Source organism: Phytophthora sojae (assembly GCF_000149755.1).
Source record: "Phytophthora sojae unplaced genomic scaffold PHYSOscaffold_4, whole genome shotgun sequence".
NCBI lineage: Eukaryota > Oomycota > Peronosporomycetes > Peronosporales > Peronosporaceae > Phytophthora > Phytophthora sojae.
Genome location: NW_009258118.1, coordinates 2248876 through 2264886, shown reverse-complemented (window position 1 = coordinate 2264886; position 16011 = coordinate 2248876). Strand labels below are relative to the sequence as shown.

General features: G+C 55.9%; 6 protein-coding genes across 6 annotated transcripts; 3 read left to right on the top strand and 3 right to left on the bottom strand.

Annotated features, from left to right (window-relative positions):
* Window positions 1-59: 59 nt before the first annotated feature.
* On the bottom strand, window positions 60-2600 carry PHYSODRAFT_504486 (hypothetical protein; the record flags this gene model as incomplete). The annotated part of the gene is made up of 5 exons (XM_009527953.1): window positions 60-256; window positions 324-457; window positions 544-1754; window positions 1878-1982; window positions 2076-2600. The coding sequence occupies 5 exons, from the start codon at window positions 2598-2600 to the stop codon at window positions 60-62; spliced, it is 2172 nt and encodes a 723-aa protein (XP_009526248.1).
* A 1902-nt stretch (window positions 2601-4502) lies between these two features.
* PHYSODRAFT_501339 (hypothetical protein) lies at window positions 4503-6074 on the top strand (the record flags this gene model as incomplete). Its single annotated transcript, XM_009527952.1, has 1 exon — window positions 4503-6074. One exon carries the CDS (start codon window positions 4503-4505, stop codon window positions 6072-6074), a length of 1572 nt encoding a protein of 523 aa, XP_009526247.1.
* Window positions 6075-6807: 733 nt separating this feature from the next.
* Window positions 6808-8343, top strand: PHYSODRAFT_559899 (hypothetical protein; the record flags this gene model as incomplete). The annotated part of the gene is made up of 1 exon (XM_009527951.1): window positions 6808-8343. One exon carries the CDS (start codon window positions 6808-6810, stop codon window positions 8152-8154), a length of 1347 nt encoding a protein of 448 aa, XP_009526246.1. The 3' UTR covers window positions 8155-8343.
* A 13-nt stretch (window positions 8344-8356) lies between these two features.
* PHYSODRAFT_331200 (hypothetical protein) lies at window positions 8357-9607 on the bottom strand (the record flags this gene model as incomplete). The annotated part of the gene is made up of 2 exons (XM_009527950.1): window positions 8357-8581; window positions 8675-9607. The coding sequence occupies 2 exons, from the start codon at window positions 9605-9607 to the stop codon at window positions 8357-8359; spliced, it is 1158 nt and encodes a 385-aa protein (XP_009526245.1).
* Window positions 9608-9950: 343 nt separating this feature from the next.
* On the top strand, window positions 9951-11954 carry PHYSODRAFT_559895 (hypothetical protein; the record flags this gene model as incomplete). Its single annotated transcript, XM_009527949.1, has 1 exon — window positions 9951-11954. The coding sequence occupies one exon, from the start codon at window positions 9951-9953 to the stop codon at window positions 11952-11954; it is 2004 nt and encodes a 667-aa protein (XP_009526244.1).
* A 1220-nt stretch (window positions 11955-13174) lies between these two features.
* Window positions 13175-14638, bottom strand: PHYSODRAFT_351128 (hypothetical protein; the record flags this gene model as incomplete). The annotated part of the gene is made up of 7 exons (XM_009527948.1): window positions 14216-14638; window positions 14056-14136; window positions 13904-13982; window positions 13752-13831; window positions 13569-13691; window positions 13316-13496; window positions 13175-13203 (listed from the first exon to the last, which is right to left on the bottom strand). The coding sequence occupies exons 1-7, from the start codon at window positions 14276-14278 to the stop codon at window positions 13175-13177; spliced, it is 636 nt and encodes a 211-aa protein (XP_009526243.1). The 5' UTR covers window positions 14279-14638.
* Between the last annotated feature and the right edge of the window lie 1373 nt (window positions 14639-16011).

Here is a 16011-nt window from a genome sequence, read left to right as displayed (position 1 = left end):
CACTTTGTCGACGTAGTTTCCACCCCAAGTTTGTCGTCTAGCATTCCTGCTACCCCACATCAGTAGCCACCACGACCCAAAAAGCACGCTGGACACGTGTAGTGATTCGCGAACTGTGCAAAGGACTCAGGAAGATGCAGACATCCCAAGTGGAACCGGCGAGCGCACGAAGTGCATCTGATGGACATGGGGTTTTCTTCTCTGGTGATCATGTTGTGGCATTCCATGCAGGGCTCTGGGTTCAAGGCGCTTATTCCTAGACAAAGCAGGAGAGCTAATGAGCACACCAAGAGCGGTAGTCGGGTCTAAAATGGCTTGCTTACCGTATTTCTGCTCGTAAAACGTTTGCAAAGTCTCTTCCATTCGCTGAAGTGTGGGCTCTTCACGGGTCAATGTGGCAACGAACTCCTCCACAGAAACCAGAGGATAGAGATGAGCTTCGTCTTCAAAGCGAAATCTAGGTAGAAGTTGCCAGCCATACAACGGAAGTGTTAATGCTACAGCGCTGCATAAACTTCCCATGACATCGCAATCGCTACGTACCTCTTAGCTAGTGAGCATACCTTCTCGATTGCTGCCCACATTTCGGCGGTGTCAGTGTCCATTAATCTGCGTCGCCATGATTTAGTTAGGTGAAACCGGAGAAATCGTCGGGCAAGCACGTATTTCTCCATGTGATCCAAATCTTCAGCCGCGCTTTCGTCCAGGTGTTTCTTTAGTGGAGAGTCCTCATCAAGCTCTTGACTCGTCGAAATGTCATTCTTCTTGTTCTCTATCATATCAGCAAGAGGCTGCACCAGCGACCAATACAGGTACGACTCCTGCAATGCCCAGTGAATAGCTGCTCCAAGGTCCTGGTGCTCGTACGGTGCCATTACTGGAAACGGCCTGCCATCTTCATCTAAAAGCTCTCGAGATTCGACCACCTCATCACCACTTCCGTTCTCACCAAAGTCTTCGCTTTGGATAAACAACACGCGCAGCTTGAACCGAATCGTGGATGATGCTAGCGAGGAGAATACACCCTGCAAAAACTGGGGCGTTGTTGACGGTGAAGTGCGCGGGGCCAGTAAGTTGGCAAATTGACGAGCAAAGTATTCGCCACAAACTCGGATCTCGTGCTGGCTGTAGGGGTCTCGTCCACCGTAGGTGCGCCTGTATATCCGCTCAAATGCATCCATCACCGCATCATCACCATCGGAGTGAATGCTGCTGTACAGTTCGGACGGACTTGCCATCACACGCGCAAGCTCGCGCAGAGCCTGCGTCGCTAGTGCAGCAGCCTCCGTATCAATCGTTTCGACGTACTCCATGATAGTGCCGTAGCGAGTCAAAATCTGATCCACCATGATGGCAACGTGCTCGTCCTCCACATACTGCAGATTCAGGCACGAGAGGTCAAAGCTTCGGAAGCGAACGCTCTTTTTCGTCTTTTTCGGTTTCCTAATGTCCTTCAACGAGATTCGTCTCTTCGGTCTCGTCACTTCGACACCCGGCGACTTTGGGGACTTGGGTGGTGTCGACTTCGGAGTTTTCGACGGGAAGGAACGCTGCGCTAGCCCCTCGCACTCCGCGATACCGAGACAAACCGTAAAGACACTTTCGAACGGATTCGACTCACTGGACTCGGATTTTGACCCAAGCGTGAGCTGCGTGTCACGAAGAGCATTAAGTGACAGCGCAAAGAAGCAGCCCGAGATAGTGTCAGTTGACAGCAAAGACTCGCAATAGCCTGAGACCAAATCCACCGGCATCTCCGCAACTGAAGGCTTTGGGGGCTCTAACGCTGAATCCGGTACCATTGACGCCACTTTGGGTGCCTCCGCTGATTGCATTGGGGCATCTGCTGTTTCCGTAGCTTGTTGCGGCGGCTGAACTGCTGGAGCTGCTGGTTTCGGCGACTCGGCTTTAATATGCTGGAGTCGTCGACTTCGACGCAGCGGCAACGTGATTGTCACCGAGCTTTTTCTCCGTGGGGTCACCTCAGACACCGCCTTAGCTTGCGAAACATGGTCCTTTTTCTCCGTCTCATCCTCCGACTCAGCGCCTTCCAGACTGAAGGAGAAGGCGTCGACATTTTTCTTTGCCTTTGCGTTCGTCTTCGCCTTCTTGCCGCTGCCCAAGTCCCGACTGTACTTCCGGAAGCGCTTCGGCGGCTTCGACGCTTTTGTCGGCGTATCCATAAATTCCGCCCCCGTCTCCTCGTCTGTCATGCTCACAGAGCGAGTGACGCGTTTCTTCTTCTTTAGCAAAGACTTTGAGCCCGCTTTAACCTGTTTCTCCTTCGACCCTGAAGCTGCCGATCCTGTTCCGACGCTGTCTTCCGTGTCAGAGGCTTCTGCCGCGTTGAATTCGTCATCTAAATCCCGCGGAATCACTGCGTCTTCGGCTGAAATCCTGATATTGGCCACTTTTCGCCGGAGTTTCTTGACGTCTTTGGATCGCGTGGAAAACGCTGGTGAATCACCCCAAGGGCTGGGCCTGGAGGCGTCATAGTGCTGTGTGGAGGGCGGTGGTGTTGATGGCGGAGAAGGGGACGGCTTGCGCGCCTTGAGGCGCAGCGGGGCTTCCAAGAAGCGACGGTAGATGTCCTCCGCCATGTATCGACCTTGGCTGCTGCTTCGCGTGCGTTGTTGTTGAAGGGGTTTCAGCGAATGAACGAGCGGTATTCCTAGTCGAGCTGGGATTGGTAGATATACTTGTTTTCTAGATAAGCATATCGTAAGGTGGAGGCGCCAACCGTACATCTGTTGTCCTAAGAGTCACTGCAAAAAGGTATAGAACGCCTAGGATTACGCCTATACGGCTCAGTTCAGTACCGGTATACTCCGGTTTATAAAAAACCCGGCTGTTTCGGTTTCGCTTTTGAGAAAGCGCACCATTGTGGATACGATTTCGGCATTGAGGGCGAGCTCCTCTCTGTTTGACAGTTGTGGAAAGCCGAAGTGAAGTTCAGTTGAAGTGAATCGCGTCTTCGATGGATGAACAGGTAAGGCGTTCCGATACGTGAGGCGTTCCGATACGTTTGGGGTGCCCGCGTGTCTTTTGGCGGGACTGCGTGGTAAGGCCTGCGGGCACATTTGTGTAAAATGTAGTGACATGGATCAACTTTTACATGTATTGACGAGACCGCCTCACTTGAGGCACCGCCTAAGCGACCGATTCCCATTCCGACACCAATGGTCTCTCAAGCGCCATGGTACATGTTTGTACACAGGACTGTATTTTGACCCCAATAGCGCGGGCTCTTTTGATCACGCTTTGAAAGGTGTAGACGCCTCGTGGTAATAATGTGCCCGTGGACAGCGCATTCGCGGCATGCGAGGTCATTTGCTCTTTTTCCAGCAAACAGCACTGGACTGGTTTCCATCCATTTGCCAACACTGTTCCTGAGCGGGTGGTGTGACTGAAAGTTACTTCATGTGAGTTGGCGACTCGCCAACTCACATGAGGCGAAGACTCGTCAAAAAGTGCATCCCCAGCAAATCCTGGTCCTCTCGCGAATCCTCCGAGGTCTCATGTTGAGCTGCACGGCTACAGACTCCGGAGCGGGCCACCGCCGCCAATGGATTCGTCCTCCACGATTTAGACGAAATGTGACGGCAAGATTGAAGTCACACCACGGTAGGTACCGGTATGTACCCTGAGTAAGCGATTGGAATCGAAATGAGCTGGGTAGATCAAGTCGAAGGCAAGACGAAGCGGTCGGTATCGACACTTGAGAACCCATTCAGCTCGAAGCGGGCCGCTTCGATGATGGCAAGCACATCCGAGTCGGACCGACCGATTGCGGATATCGGTGAGGCTTTCCAATGGCTTACTATAAACTTTGAACATGCACTTTGAAAAGTTCTTCACTTCTTCAAAGCGCGATTACGTGGTGATGAGGTCTGCTAACAACATGATACATACGAAGAATTTTACAGTCTCTGTGATGCTTGCCCGTACGGATACTCAGGCACACCTACATGCAGCTCATCTGCACTTACGCTTACAGGGATGCAACATGTACCTAAATGCAGCGACAACAAAGTTGGCAAAACCCGCGGCGGGTATCCAGAACACCAGCAAATGCACGCATTGTCAAGTTGCAACGACCAAATGCTCTCGCGAAGACGAGAGGGAACTCGAAGAAGCTCGGCGGCGCGGGTACCGCGTACAAATGGTGCGTGGGGTCAAGGACCCCCTTGATGTGTGCGCCGAGGAGGGTTCTGGCGGACGGGCAGAGCAAGTGCTTGAAGCTCCAGCTGGCTCGCCACTCGAGATTTGCTCGTTGACATGGGTCCCGCCAGTCCAGCCAAAGGCGCGATGAATGCCTTGGGTTTTGTAATCGGCGGCGCTTTCGGGTCGGCAGCATGCAAGCACGCGTGCGTCAGCCGGCAACCGGATAGGAATCGGGAGATCTGTCTGGCGAGGGGATCAGCCACGTTCCTCTCCTGCCCCGATGCGGGTCATTCCGCATTTTGCGCGCTCCAGCTCACTCCGGACTCCGCTCGAAAGCCATGCAACGCCACATCCTGCGCCGCCTGCCCCGCACCATCGCCCGCAGCTCCGCTGCCGCCACGACGGCCAAGGCCTCGTCGGCCAGCCTGCTGTCGCGCCAGTTCTCCTCGGAGGTGCAGGTTAAGCAGACCAACCTGTTCATCAACAACAAGTTCACGCCGTCGGCTTCGGGCGCCACGTTCGACTCGTTCAACCCCGCCACGGAGGAGAAGATTGCGTCTATTTCTGAGGCCACCACCGCCGATGTTGACGCTGCTGTGGACGCTGCCCGCGCTGCCTTCAACGGCCCGTGGCGCACCATGGACGCTGCTGAGCGCGGCCGCCTGCTGTTCCGCCTCGCGGACCTCATCGAGCAGAACGGCGAGGAGCTCGCCAAGCTCGAGGCCCTGGACGCTGGCAAGCCGTCCTTCCTGACCCGCGTCCTGGACGTGCAGGCCAGTCTCAACGTGTACCGCTACTACGCCGGCTGGGCTGACAAGATCCACGGCAGCACCGTCCCCATTTCGGGCCCCTACCTGTGCTACACCAAGCAGGAGCCCGTCGGCGTGTGCGGCCAGATCATCCCGTGGAACTTCCCCATGATCATGATGGCCTGGAAGCTGGCCCCCGCTCTTACCACGGGTAACACCGTGGTGCTCAAGCCCGCCGAGCAGACGTCGCTGACGGCCCTGCGCATTGCCGAGCTCATTGTCGAGGCCGGCTTCCCCGAGGGTGTGGTCAACATCGTGACGGGCGGCGGCGCCACCGTTGGCGCCCACCTGGCCCAGCACCCCAAGGTGGACAAGATCGCCTTCACGGGCTCCACCGAGACGGGCATGCACATCATGCGCTCGTCGCACGTGGACAACCTCAAGCGCGTGACGCTCGAGCTCGGCGGCAAGTCGGCCAACATCATCCTCGACGACGCCGACATCGACCTGGCCATCCAGCAGTCGCAGATGGGTCTGTTCCTGAACGCCGGCCAGGTGTGCATCTCCGGCAGCCGCGTGTACGTGCAGGAGGGCATCTACGACGAGTTCGTGCGCCGCTCGGCCGAGGCTGCCCAGGCCATGAAGATCGGCGACCCGTTCGACCTGACCACCCAGCACGGCCCGCAGATCGACGGCAACCAGTTCAAGAAGGTTCTGGGCTACATTGAGTCCGGCAAGAAGGAGGGCGCCCGCCTGGTGTGCGGTGGCAAGCGCTGGGGCGACAAGGGCTTCTTCATCGAGCCCACGGTGTTCGCCGACGTGAACGAGGACATGGCCATTGCCCGCGAGGAGATCTTCGGCCCCGTCATGTCCATCATCAAGTTCAAGACCATCGACGAGGTCATCGAGCGCGCCAACAACTCAGAGTTCGGCCTGGGCGCCGGCGTGGTCACGTCCAACCTGGACAACGCCATCAAGATCTCCAACAGCGTGCGCGCCGGTACCGTGTACGTGAACTGCTACGCCATCATCGAGGCTAACACGCCGTTCGGCGGCTTCAAGAACTCGGGTCTCGACCGCGAGCAGGGCGAGCTGGGCCTGCGCAACTACCTGGAGAACAAGACGGTCATCATCAAGCGCCCGGAGGACTCCATGCCGTAAGCGTGGCAAGCTAACCCTTAGAGAACGTGTAGTAGACGTAAGAACATATAAGCACCAGCAAACAACGAGCGTCAACTTTGTCAGCCCAGCATTTCGCCATTGCAGTTCCTGCCTGTCTGGTTGAAGTGGCCTGTGATGCCATAAGACAGGATAAGACCGCACTATTCCCTACTGCAGGGCTTTCCAGCTAATTTTAGCGAATCGTTTTCCCTCTGCGACTGCGCGAATCAACGGCCGCGAAGGTGGATGCTCTTGCTTTCAGTATGGGCGGCTATTCCGCCATTTCAACCAATCTGGCGCTGTCAGTTTCTGTCTGGACCACTCGTGGGGTGTCTTTCGTCAGTTCCCAAAGACACCGTTGGCCCGCAAGCGTCGACGTCCAAAGAGAAAGCAGCAGCTCGCGCCCCCCAGCTCGACAGCTCCGGTTTTCTGACCCCCAGCGCCCGGCGACCCTCCCGACCTGGCTACAGTGCATGCGTTTGCAAATCCCGTGCGACCAAATTGATTCGAGTAGTGCGTCGACCTGGAAACGAAAGAGACAGGAAGCTGTGCGTCATCCCCCGGATCATCCCCGCCGCCACCATTCCATTCCCATACCTTCAGCCGAGCACGTGATCCCGCTCACGTTACAGGACCAGACGCTCTTCTTTAGCTAATCAAGAGCCCTCCTCTCCTCCCCAATCAAGCCGAAAAAGACCCAAGAAAAACTTATCCAAGCAACCCAACAGCCAAGATGTCGTTCATGAACATTGCAGGAACCCAGCCGGTCGATGACCCCGAGTACCGCTACAAGATGCCGCGTCTTCAAGCCAAAATTGAGGGCCGCGGTAACGGCATCAAGACTCTGGTTGTCAACTGCGCTGACATTGCCACGTCGCTGCACCGCTCGACCGCCGAGGTGTGCAAGTTCTTCGGCTGCGAGCTCGGTGCTCAGTCCAAGTACGATGAGAAGACGGACCGTGCCATTGTGAACGGAGCCTTCGAGGCTGGCATGATGCAGCAGCACCTGTCCAAGTACATCGAGGGCTTCGTGCTGTGCCCGGGCTGCCGTCTTCCCGAGACCAAGTACAAGTTCAAGGGCCAGCTGATCTTCCACAAGTGCTACGCCTGTGGTGCTGTGGAGCCCGTGGACATGAACCACAAGCTCACGACCTTCATCTTCAAGGAACACACCGCCGCTAAGCGTGGAAGCAAGGATGAGAAGAAGAAGAAGGACAAAAAGGAGAAGAAGGAAAAGAAGGACAAGAAGTCCCACGATGAGCCTGAGGACGAGTCTGCGACCAAGGAAAAGAAAGAGAAGAAGGAGAAGAAGGACAAAAAGGAGAAGAAAGACAAGAAGGACAAGAAGGATAAGAAGGACAAGAAGAAAAAACACCACAAGGAGAAGAACTCGGATAAGGAGTCGGGCGACGACGAGGACGACGAGGTGGTGTGGCACACGGACCTGTCCGCCGAGGCTGTTGCGGCTCGTGCTGCTGAGGCCGAGGCTATCGAGGCCGCTGCCGCTGCTGCTATGGAGGCTTCTGCCGCCGAGGAGGTCGTGGCTACGCTGGACAACCTGCAGGTGGACGACGAGAATGCCCTGGATTCGGCCGTTGCGAACCTGCAGCGATTCCTGAAGGAGAGCCACTCGGAGTCTGAGATCTTCGAGGAGCTGTGCCGTCAGCAGACGTACTCGGCGCTTCCTGTCACTGACCGTCTTGTCATTTTCTTCCGCTCCGCCTTCACAAAGGAGGTGCTCTCGAGCAACCAGGTTGCCAAGTTTGCGCCTGTGCTCGAGAAGATCATCGACGCCCAGCACGCGCAGTACCAGCTGCTTGCTCTGACTGAGCACTTCTGCGCAGTTGAGCATTCGGAGCTCTTGACCTCGTACCCTATCCTTCTGAAGCTTCTGTACGACGAGGACCTGCTGGAGGAGGAGTGCCTAGTGGCCTGGGCCAACAACGGTGTCCGCAAGGAGTACGCGCACTGGGCTGTCACTGACGAGCTTGCTGCTAAGCTGAAGACCTTGCTGCAGCCCTTCATCGAGTGGCTGGAGAACGCCGAGGAGGAGAGCGAGGATGAGAGCGACGACGAGTAACTTTCTACCCCGAAGCTGTTGGAGCTGCTGTGTGCCCCTGTGCACTGAGGTTAGCTACCAACCCAGCGCTGCATATCTTTCCGTTCATATCACATTCCTGCCAACCTTATTGATCTGAGAAGCTCACCATGCATGTGGACTGATCGAGACGCTGAGGGAAACGAATCAAATATGCATTCTACTACTTTGAACCCGTGTGTTTTCACTTTAACGAGACTTCCTCTATGTTTTCAAGCGTAGCTTCAACTTCCGCAGCGATGCCCTCAACGACACAGGAAATCTCTTTTTCCAACGCTGCTGTCGCCGCTTCACACGCACGATTGTCGGAATTGCCAGCTCGATGCAAGGCAGTTGCAAGTGCATCGCTCGAGAACGGCGCTGTAGCGTTCGACTTGAATAGTGCCTGGTGGAAGCGCTGGAATTTGCCCTACTCAAACCCACCACGGCATATCAGCGTCAGCAACCTGGGAACAAGCCACCCTTCACAACCTAGCGTACAGTATGACAACACGTTTCTTACCTTGCTATGCTCAACGCTAATCGTCAGCACCGGTTTGCCCGATGCGATGGCTTCCGTCGTCATGGAAATGGAATCCGGCGTGGTCACAATGCAGGACGCCGTTGACAGCAGCGCGTAGTATGGATTCCGGTGCTCCGTGCCGTCCCACACGAGCAGTTGTCCTGGCGCGGGCAACCTTGCACCCAGTCCCTGTCGAATAATCCGCTGCACATGCGTTGGCGTCCGCCGCGAGAACGTCACGAGCACCGCCACATCATCACCACGAGGAAGCGCCGCTACGAACTCCTCAACCATCCTCGCCGCATCCTGCTCCGAGAACGAAAACCCTCGACACGGACCTCCCAGCAGCCAGACAACTCGCGTCCGCCTGCCTTGCAGCTTGTCCAGCTCTTCACTCCATTCACCGCCATGCTGCTGCAGCATAGCTGGCGTGATGTTATGCACTGTCCCCGACGTCAGATACACGTTATCAGCGTCGCCTCCACCTTCGGGAAAGTCGTGCTTGGGCACGACCACAGCGTCGAACCACGCGAGAGCCACGCGCGGGTGCTGGATCTGCACATTGAACGTGCGTGTAGGCGAGAGCTGCTTCAGCACCGCACAGAGCGCCACGGTGCTGCGTCCGCAGCCAATGACGACGTCCAGCTCTCGCCCAGTCCTCTTCACTGGGAACAGGCGACTTGCGTCTTGCTCCGCGTAGCCGAACAGCGGGTTCCGCGTGAGTCTGGCGCCGATAACCTGCAGCACCGGCGGAATGACGCGCGATCTTCCCAGCGTCACGCGCACGCACTCCACGGGCGGACAGCGCACATGAGATCTAGACGACGCACTATCGCTCAGCAGCTTCTCCCTCAACCTGTTGCCCAGCGCCAGCGCCTGCTTCTCGGCGCCTGCCGCGCCGTTCCCCAGCACCAGCAACCGCACAGCCCGCATGGTGCTTGACCATCAAGCGACAATCACTCCTCAAACCGAATCGGTGACGTCAGCCACTTTGACTGGGCCACCGAATGTACCCCTTACCCACCCATCCACTAACCCCGCAGTTTATTGAGCTATTGGACCTATTGGACCAGAGCAGAGCGAGGTGGCGGCGATGGCCTTCGAGATCCTGCGCGCGACGCGGCAGCTGCCCGTGGTGGAGAAGGAGCTCGTCTTCGGCAAGCGCTCGACGGATGCGGCCGCGGCGCGCTCCACCGCTGGCGCCGCGTGGGGCAAGAGCGCGCGCAAGTGGGTGGCGGCTTCTTCCTCTTCATCCGCCCGCGAGTTCGGCGACGCCATGCCCCGTGAGCTGCGCACGCTGGTGGCCGCCTCCTTCGACGTGTTCGCGCGCGTGCAGACGCAGAAGCTCGGCGCGTTCGGCGTCGCGCGCGCCAGTCGCGAGTACCGCGAGGCGCTCAAGACGTGCATCTTCGCGCTGGAGGACCGTCTGGAGACGCACAAGGAGCTGAACGTGGAGGACGAGGGCGAGTTCCTGGACCTGCTCAAGGTGTCACTGGCTATCTGGCACCTGTGCGAGCTGCTGCTGCTCCGTGGTGGAGCAAGAGGAGCCGACTCTGGCCTGGCCTACGACCTCGCGCTGTGGCTGCAGGAACACTACTGCAGCACGCTGCTTGAGAAGACGGAGGGCGAGAGCGAGAGACTCAAGAAGCTGCAGAAGCCAGAGCAGGACGCTGATTTCTGGACGACCATCCAGGCGCTCGTGATGGCGGGCAGTGGTCCCAGCGCGTGGGCTCTGTTGGCCGCGCACTCGAGCTACAAGTCGCTTTTCGCCCGTGACACCATGTCGCTGACCGGCGCGTCCACGAAGGCAGCATTTCAGGCAGTGCAGAAGCTGCTGCTGACGATGCCCGGCAGTGCAGGAGCTGCGGGGATGAGCGTGGAACGGGATGCGGCTACGGAGTGGAAGAACTGGCACGACGCCTGTCAGCTATTGCTGAATACGGATGGATACATTAAGGCGAATGCAGGATTTACGACGCTGTTGGAGATTATGGCGGCGAAGGAGGTCGCGCTCAAGAGCCGAGCTAACACTTGGTATGAATTGATGATGGCGAAGCTGTTCCTGGATGAGCCTAAGACCATTGCGCACCGTTTCGAGTACTTGATGGCCAACTGCTTCCGCGCGTACCACAGCGACGAGGCTAGTATGGGTAACTTTGACTGCATTATCCTGGCCATTATGCAGTATGACATTCAAACAGCGCTTCAGGATATTATCGCACTGGGATTCTCGTGGATGGCCGCGCATCTCTCGGACCTGCTGCAGAGAAACATTGTCATCGTGGCTGATGAGGTGTTGCCGGAAGCCGGATGCACGTTGAAGGAACATTTCTTGTTGCAGTACGCCATGGAGATTGGCGCGAGCAGTGGCATGTGGCAGTTTGCTGTGCGATACTATGAGTACTGCCCCAAGTTTGGAGCAATTGCGATTCGCTCCGCTTTAGAGCGCGAACCAACGCCGACGGACTACAAAACTGAACGCCTTCTCGCGTACTGTCATGGCAAGAAGCTCCTTGCAACGACTCAGCGTCGTGTTGCTATCCAGAGAGCGCAGGAGTGTAAAGCCAAGGAGGAGTACGCATCAGCTCTTCACTGGATGTTGCGCGGCAACCACCTTGATGATGTGGATGCTTTGTGCGATGATATTTTGAAACAGTGCAACGAAACAAACTCGCTAGCGCCTCTGCACGAGGCGGTGCAGTTCATGGAAGCTCACCCCGAGTTTGCTCGTCCGCAAAAGTTGGCGTGGCTGGTTCGGTACCGCGAATTCCACCTGGTTCTCGACGACAGCGAGTCTTTGCGGCAGCAGCTGAGGAGTGATGAAGCTTTGAACAACAAGGAAGTGCGTGCGAGTTTGGAAACGAAGCTTCGCTTCGTCAACATGGAAGCTGCGAAGCGACTTGACTGGCTATTTAGTTCTCCTGAGGCTCCTAAGGTGCTGCGGTCTGAAGTACTCCAGCAAGCTGAACGGTTACTGAAGGAGTCTCCGTCCGTGTTTGGATCGCGACACCTCTACTCTCTTATGGCGTACCTGCAGCAACTGGACCGCTCTTTTGACCGTCAACAATTTTACGAGTCGGGCTCGAACAAGCAACTGAAAGAACGCATCGAAAGTTTGATTTCTCGAAACCTGGCCGAAGCAATGCTGCAAGAAGCAAGTGCAAGCGGATATGGCGCTTCTTCCGCGGGGGGTCCCCCACGTCTTCAATCAAAATCTGCGCTGATTGCTCAGCAACCTTATTTGATCGCAGATGCGTCTTTTACGCCGATGGAAGAGTAGCGGGTGCCCTGAAGTCCGGTGGGTGGTCCTGCTGCTGGGGTGTTAGGTTGTTGGCTCGAGTTACCCCCAACTCGCGTACAATGTCCTCCACTGCTTGCAATGCTGATTGCTGCCGAACGAGTCGAGGTGGCGACGACGCCTTCTGGCGCGGCGGTCCTTGCTCAGGGACTGCTTGGCCATACAAGTGAGAATATGCACTAGACGTTAGAGAGAACGTAATAGCAAGATCTGGACGATAGTCGTACTTGCTGGTTCATTTCCACCCGCTTCAATAGGTGCCGTTGTTGCTTTCCTGGATGTGTAGGCAAACAGTTGCATCCGTGTTACGGCGGAATTGAGAAGCAAGTGAACATGAACGGATCCAAGCACCTTCGAAACATCACGTCCCCGCGCACCTGCTCGCTCTGAATTGTAATCTTCAGTGAAAGAGCAACAAAACTTAGCCCAATTGAAAACAGGATGAGAGGTCCCGATCGTTCGAGCAGTACTTACGTTTAGTGTTGAATTCAGGCGCGAGTCATCAAGCAAGAACGAGCGTGTGACCTACAGAGCGTATACTCGACGAGCTGAAGTTAATAAGGTATTTGCAAGTGGGGACTTTCAAACCTACACTACCATGCCATACCTTGCTGCCACCGAGATATTCTGCTAGATCAACATTGACAACACCAAGTCGCGTATAGCCTCCAGCGGATGCGGGTGCAACTTGACGGATTGAGAGGCGAAGGTTGCAGCTTTTGAGTGTTTTCGTTTTGGGCTCGAGCCTGAGTGTGCAGTTAGTGATCGTCACTGGGGCGTCCCAAACAACTCTGTTTGCACTGAGCACACCGCAGGTTTCGGTGACACCGCTGTGCAGGAATGTCGCTGTTGCGAGCTTCCACTTGCAGTACACTTGGGCGTCCGGGTGGGGGATGTTGGAGCATGCGTGGATCACTGCGTGGATGTCGAAGACCACATGATGAGACGCGTCCTTGCCAGGTGACAGCCGGAACATGCCCACCGCCGAGAGCACCTCAACTATGATGATCCACCGTTAACCAACGATCAAAATGTGGGGAGGACAACGGCAATCACTTCGACTAATTTTGGCTGTTTTGTGGTGTTGATGCTTTGTTCGGTTCGTAACAGCATTCGTGGGCGACTAGCACAGTGAGCTGCACTGCTGATCTATCGGCACCTGGATGCCCAAATTCTGAAGTTGTTGAATAAAACTTGAACTGCTACGAATTTTGCGTGCTTGGCAATTGATCTCGAAAGCGTCAGGTTGCGGTTATGCGTCATTCTGCACGAGTATGATCGTTAGTGCACTAAAAGTTAGCTTTAGCTACCATGGCGGGTGAACTGAGGTCTTGGCAACTTACTTGCGTCTTCTCCAAGCAGATCGAGTACATCGGACATGAAGTCGCCACCCTCGCGCTTGAATTTATAGGCAGCTTCAACTGCGTCTTTGAACACCTTGACAACGTTCGTGCCGTCGGCGGCTGAGACGAAACTGAACTCGAGATTGTGCGTCTCGGCGAACTTAAACTTTTTGCTGGTGACCTAGGGGCGAGCCAAGCAAGGAGTATCATATTGTCAGTTAGATTTCACGCCGGGCAGGGCACGCATACTGACGTTCATGTCGACGTCGATCTTGTTGGCAACGAGAAAGCACGGGATATTCTCGCAGTATTCGCGCAGCTCCTTGTACCAGTTGGCCAGATTCTGGTACGTCACCTTGCGCGTGACATCGAAAACCTGTGCAGTTAACTTGTTAGCACCATGCTGGACAGGGAGATAGTAGAGTTTGTGTCCCACCAAGATGCACGCTGTTGCTCCGTAGTAGTACGACGGGTGCATGCTGGAGAACCGCTCTTGGCCAGCAGTGTCCCAGAAGTCTGGAATGTTAGACAGGAAGGATAGCCACATGAGCTTGTGTTGAACCACCTGGGGCTCAATGGACCACCTACCAACTTTCACCGTGCGCTTGCCGTTCTCGCCGTCCAGCCCCACCTCCTTGCGGAACAGCGTCAAGGCAAAAGTTGACAGCTGGCGAAACGTATCAGCAACGTTTTCATAACCTCGCAATGAACCACGCTATGAATCGGCGAGCTTTCCCTACCTGCCGTGGTTGGTATTCGTTCATCATGAAGCGTTCGACCAGCTTCGACTTGCCCACGGCCGAGTCGCCGAGTAGAATGACCTGCCAGCGCAAGTGCAATAACACGTCAGCAGCAACATCCACCACACCACACCACCACTACCACCAACCCCCTACCCACCTTCACATCGGGCTCGCCCAAACTGTCCTCGAGCACCTCGACCGTGTCGCTCTTCGCCGCCATATCTATCTACTGTGGTAAGACCACCGTCGAAAGGTCGCAAATCGATTGAGCAGCCGTTGCTACACAATTATCCTTTTGCGCATGGATTCGCGCGCGGATGGATGCCTACATCTGCGCGAACATGAACCCAGCACTATCTGCTACGCTAGATAGCGTGGACTGCCAAAAGTGCCAGGATAGTGCTGCTGCAGTGCACTTCAACTTGTTGTACCGGAATGATTGTACCGCAGGTATCCAAATGACTGCTCCTTTTATTATCTGGTGTGCCGCACACAAGGCGTCGTGATCCACCCAAGGAAGCCGTGACCCCGCAAAAACCCACCACCTCTCGGCAAGGCCACGGAAGGCGACGATGGAGCTGGCGACGGAGCACGTGCGCTTGCTGGACGCCGGCAGGCAGCGCGTCGCGTACTCGTCGCCGCTCAGCACGTCCTGCTTCGCGTCGGTGGCGTCCAAGCGCTCGCAGCTGCTGCAGCACGGCAACGCGTACGGGCTCAGCTTCGTGGCGACCGAGCAAGGTGCGCAAAGCAGCAGCGGCTCTCTCATTTGATACTTGATGTACAAAGAATCTCTAAATTTATGCTTACCTGTCTGCAGGCTTCACGGTGACCAAGAACGACGCGCTGGAGGCCGCATGCGCCGACTACAACAAGCGGCGGCAGGAGGCCATGGACCACGGCCAGAAGCTCACGCTCGAGGAGATCCACGAACTGCCGACGACCAAACAGGTGCAGCTGCCGTCCATCGCCTACTGGATCGCGCTCTCTCCGGACGAGCTCACGGTCGCAGTGGCCTATGGAGACGCCGTGGCGCTCTTCGAGGTCGCGCACATCCTCGAGACGGTACGGCCAACGCGCTATAAATTTTATTTATTTTTTATTTTGCTTACTAATAATTTAATTTCCCTCGCAGGCATCGCCAGCTCCCTTTCAGACATTTACCAAGCTGCAGGCGCAGGAGATTGCGTGGTGCACTGACGCAGCTAGCGAGCGGCTGGCGGTCTTGACGCTGGAGAAGCAGGTGGTCGTGTGCACGCTAAGTGGAGAGAAAACTGTTATCGAGACTCAGAGCGCCGCTTCGTCGGGTATGTTAACCCGTGATTCGCCTGTAAAAGAGCTGTTGAGTGTTGACTAATTATTTTTCATTCATCTTGTTGTGCGATTCTAGTTTCGTGGTCGCCGTCGGGAGCGCAGATTGCGATTGGTCTGGTGGACGGCACGATTGGAGTGTACGCGGGGGATTCCTTGCAAATTGTTCGATCTATCGACCCACCTGAAAGCTGCGCAGGAGGAGACCTCGAAGGTAGGAGCATTTGAGTCGTGCCTGAATAATTGTAGATTTGCTTGTGGCTGATGTGACTTGCTGCTTTGGTTCAGTGCACCACGTCAACTGGGCGGAAGACGAACTGTTTTTGGCTGGATACCACAAGTATGATGAGGACGACGAAGAAACGACCGCGATGGCGTGCATCTTCGATGGAGGTGAATGCGTTGAGCTGGATGAAGTTGTCGGCTTTTTCGATGTGGAGAACCGTAGGCACCAGTATTTCTCTGTCTTCTTGCTGGACTGGTAAGTCGTTGCCTGCGATGAGGGAGATCGATGAGGGAGGAGTCTGATTTGTTATCCCATGTCGCTTTATTGTTTCGTAGGCGGATGTTCTTCGTTGGATGCTCGCTAAGCGCAGATATCGAGTTGCTCGTTTCAGATCCCAATGGTGATGGATGGCAATTGTG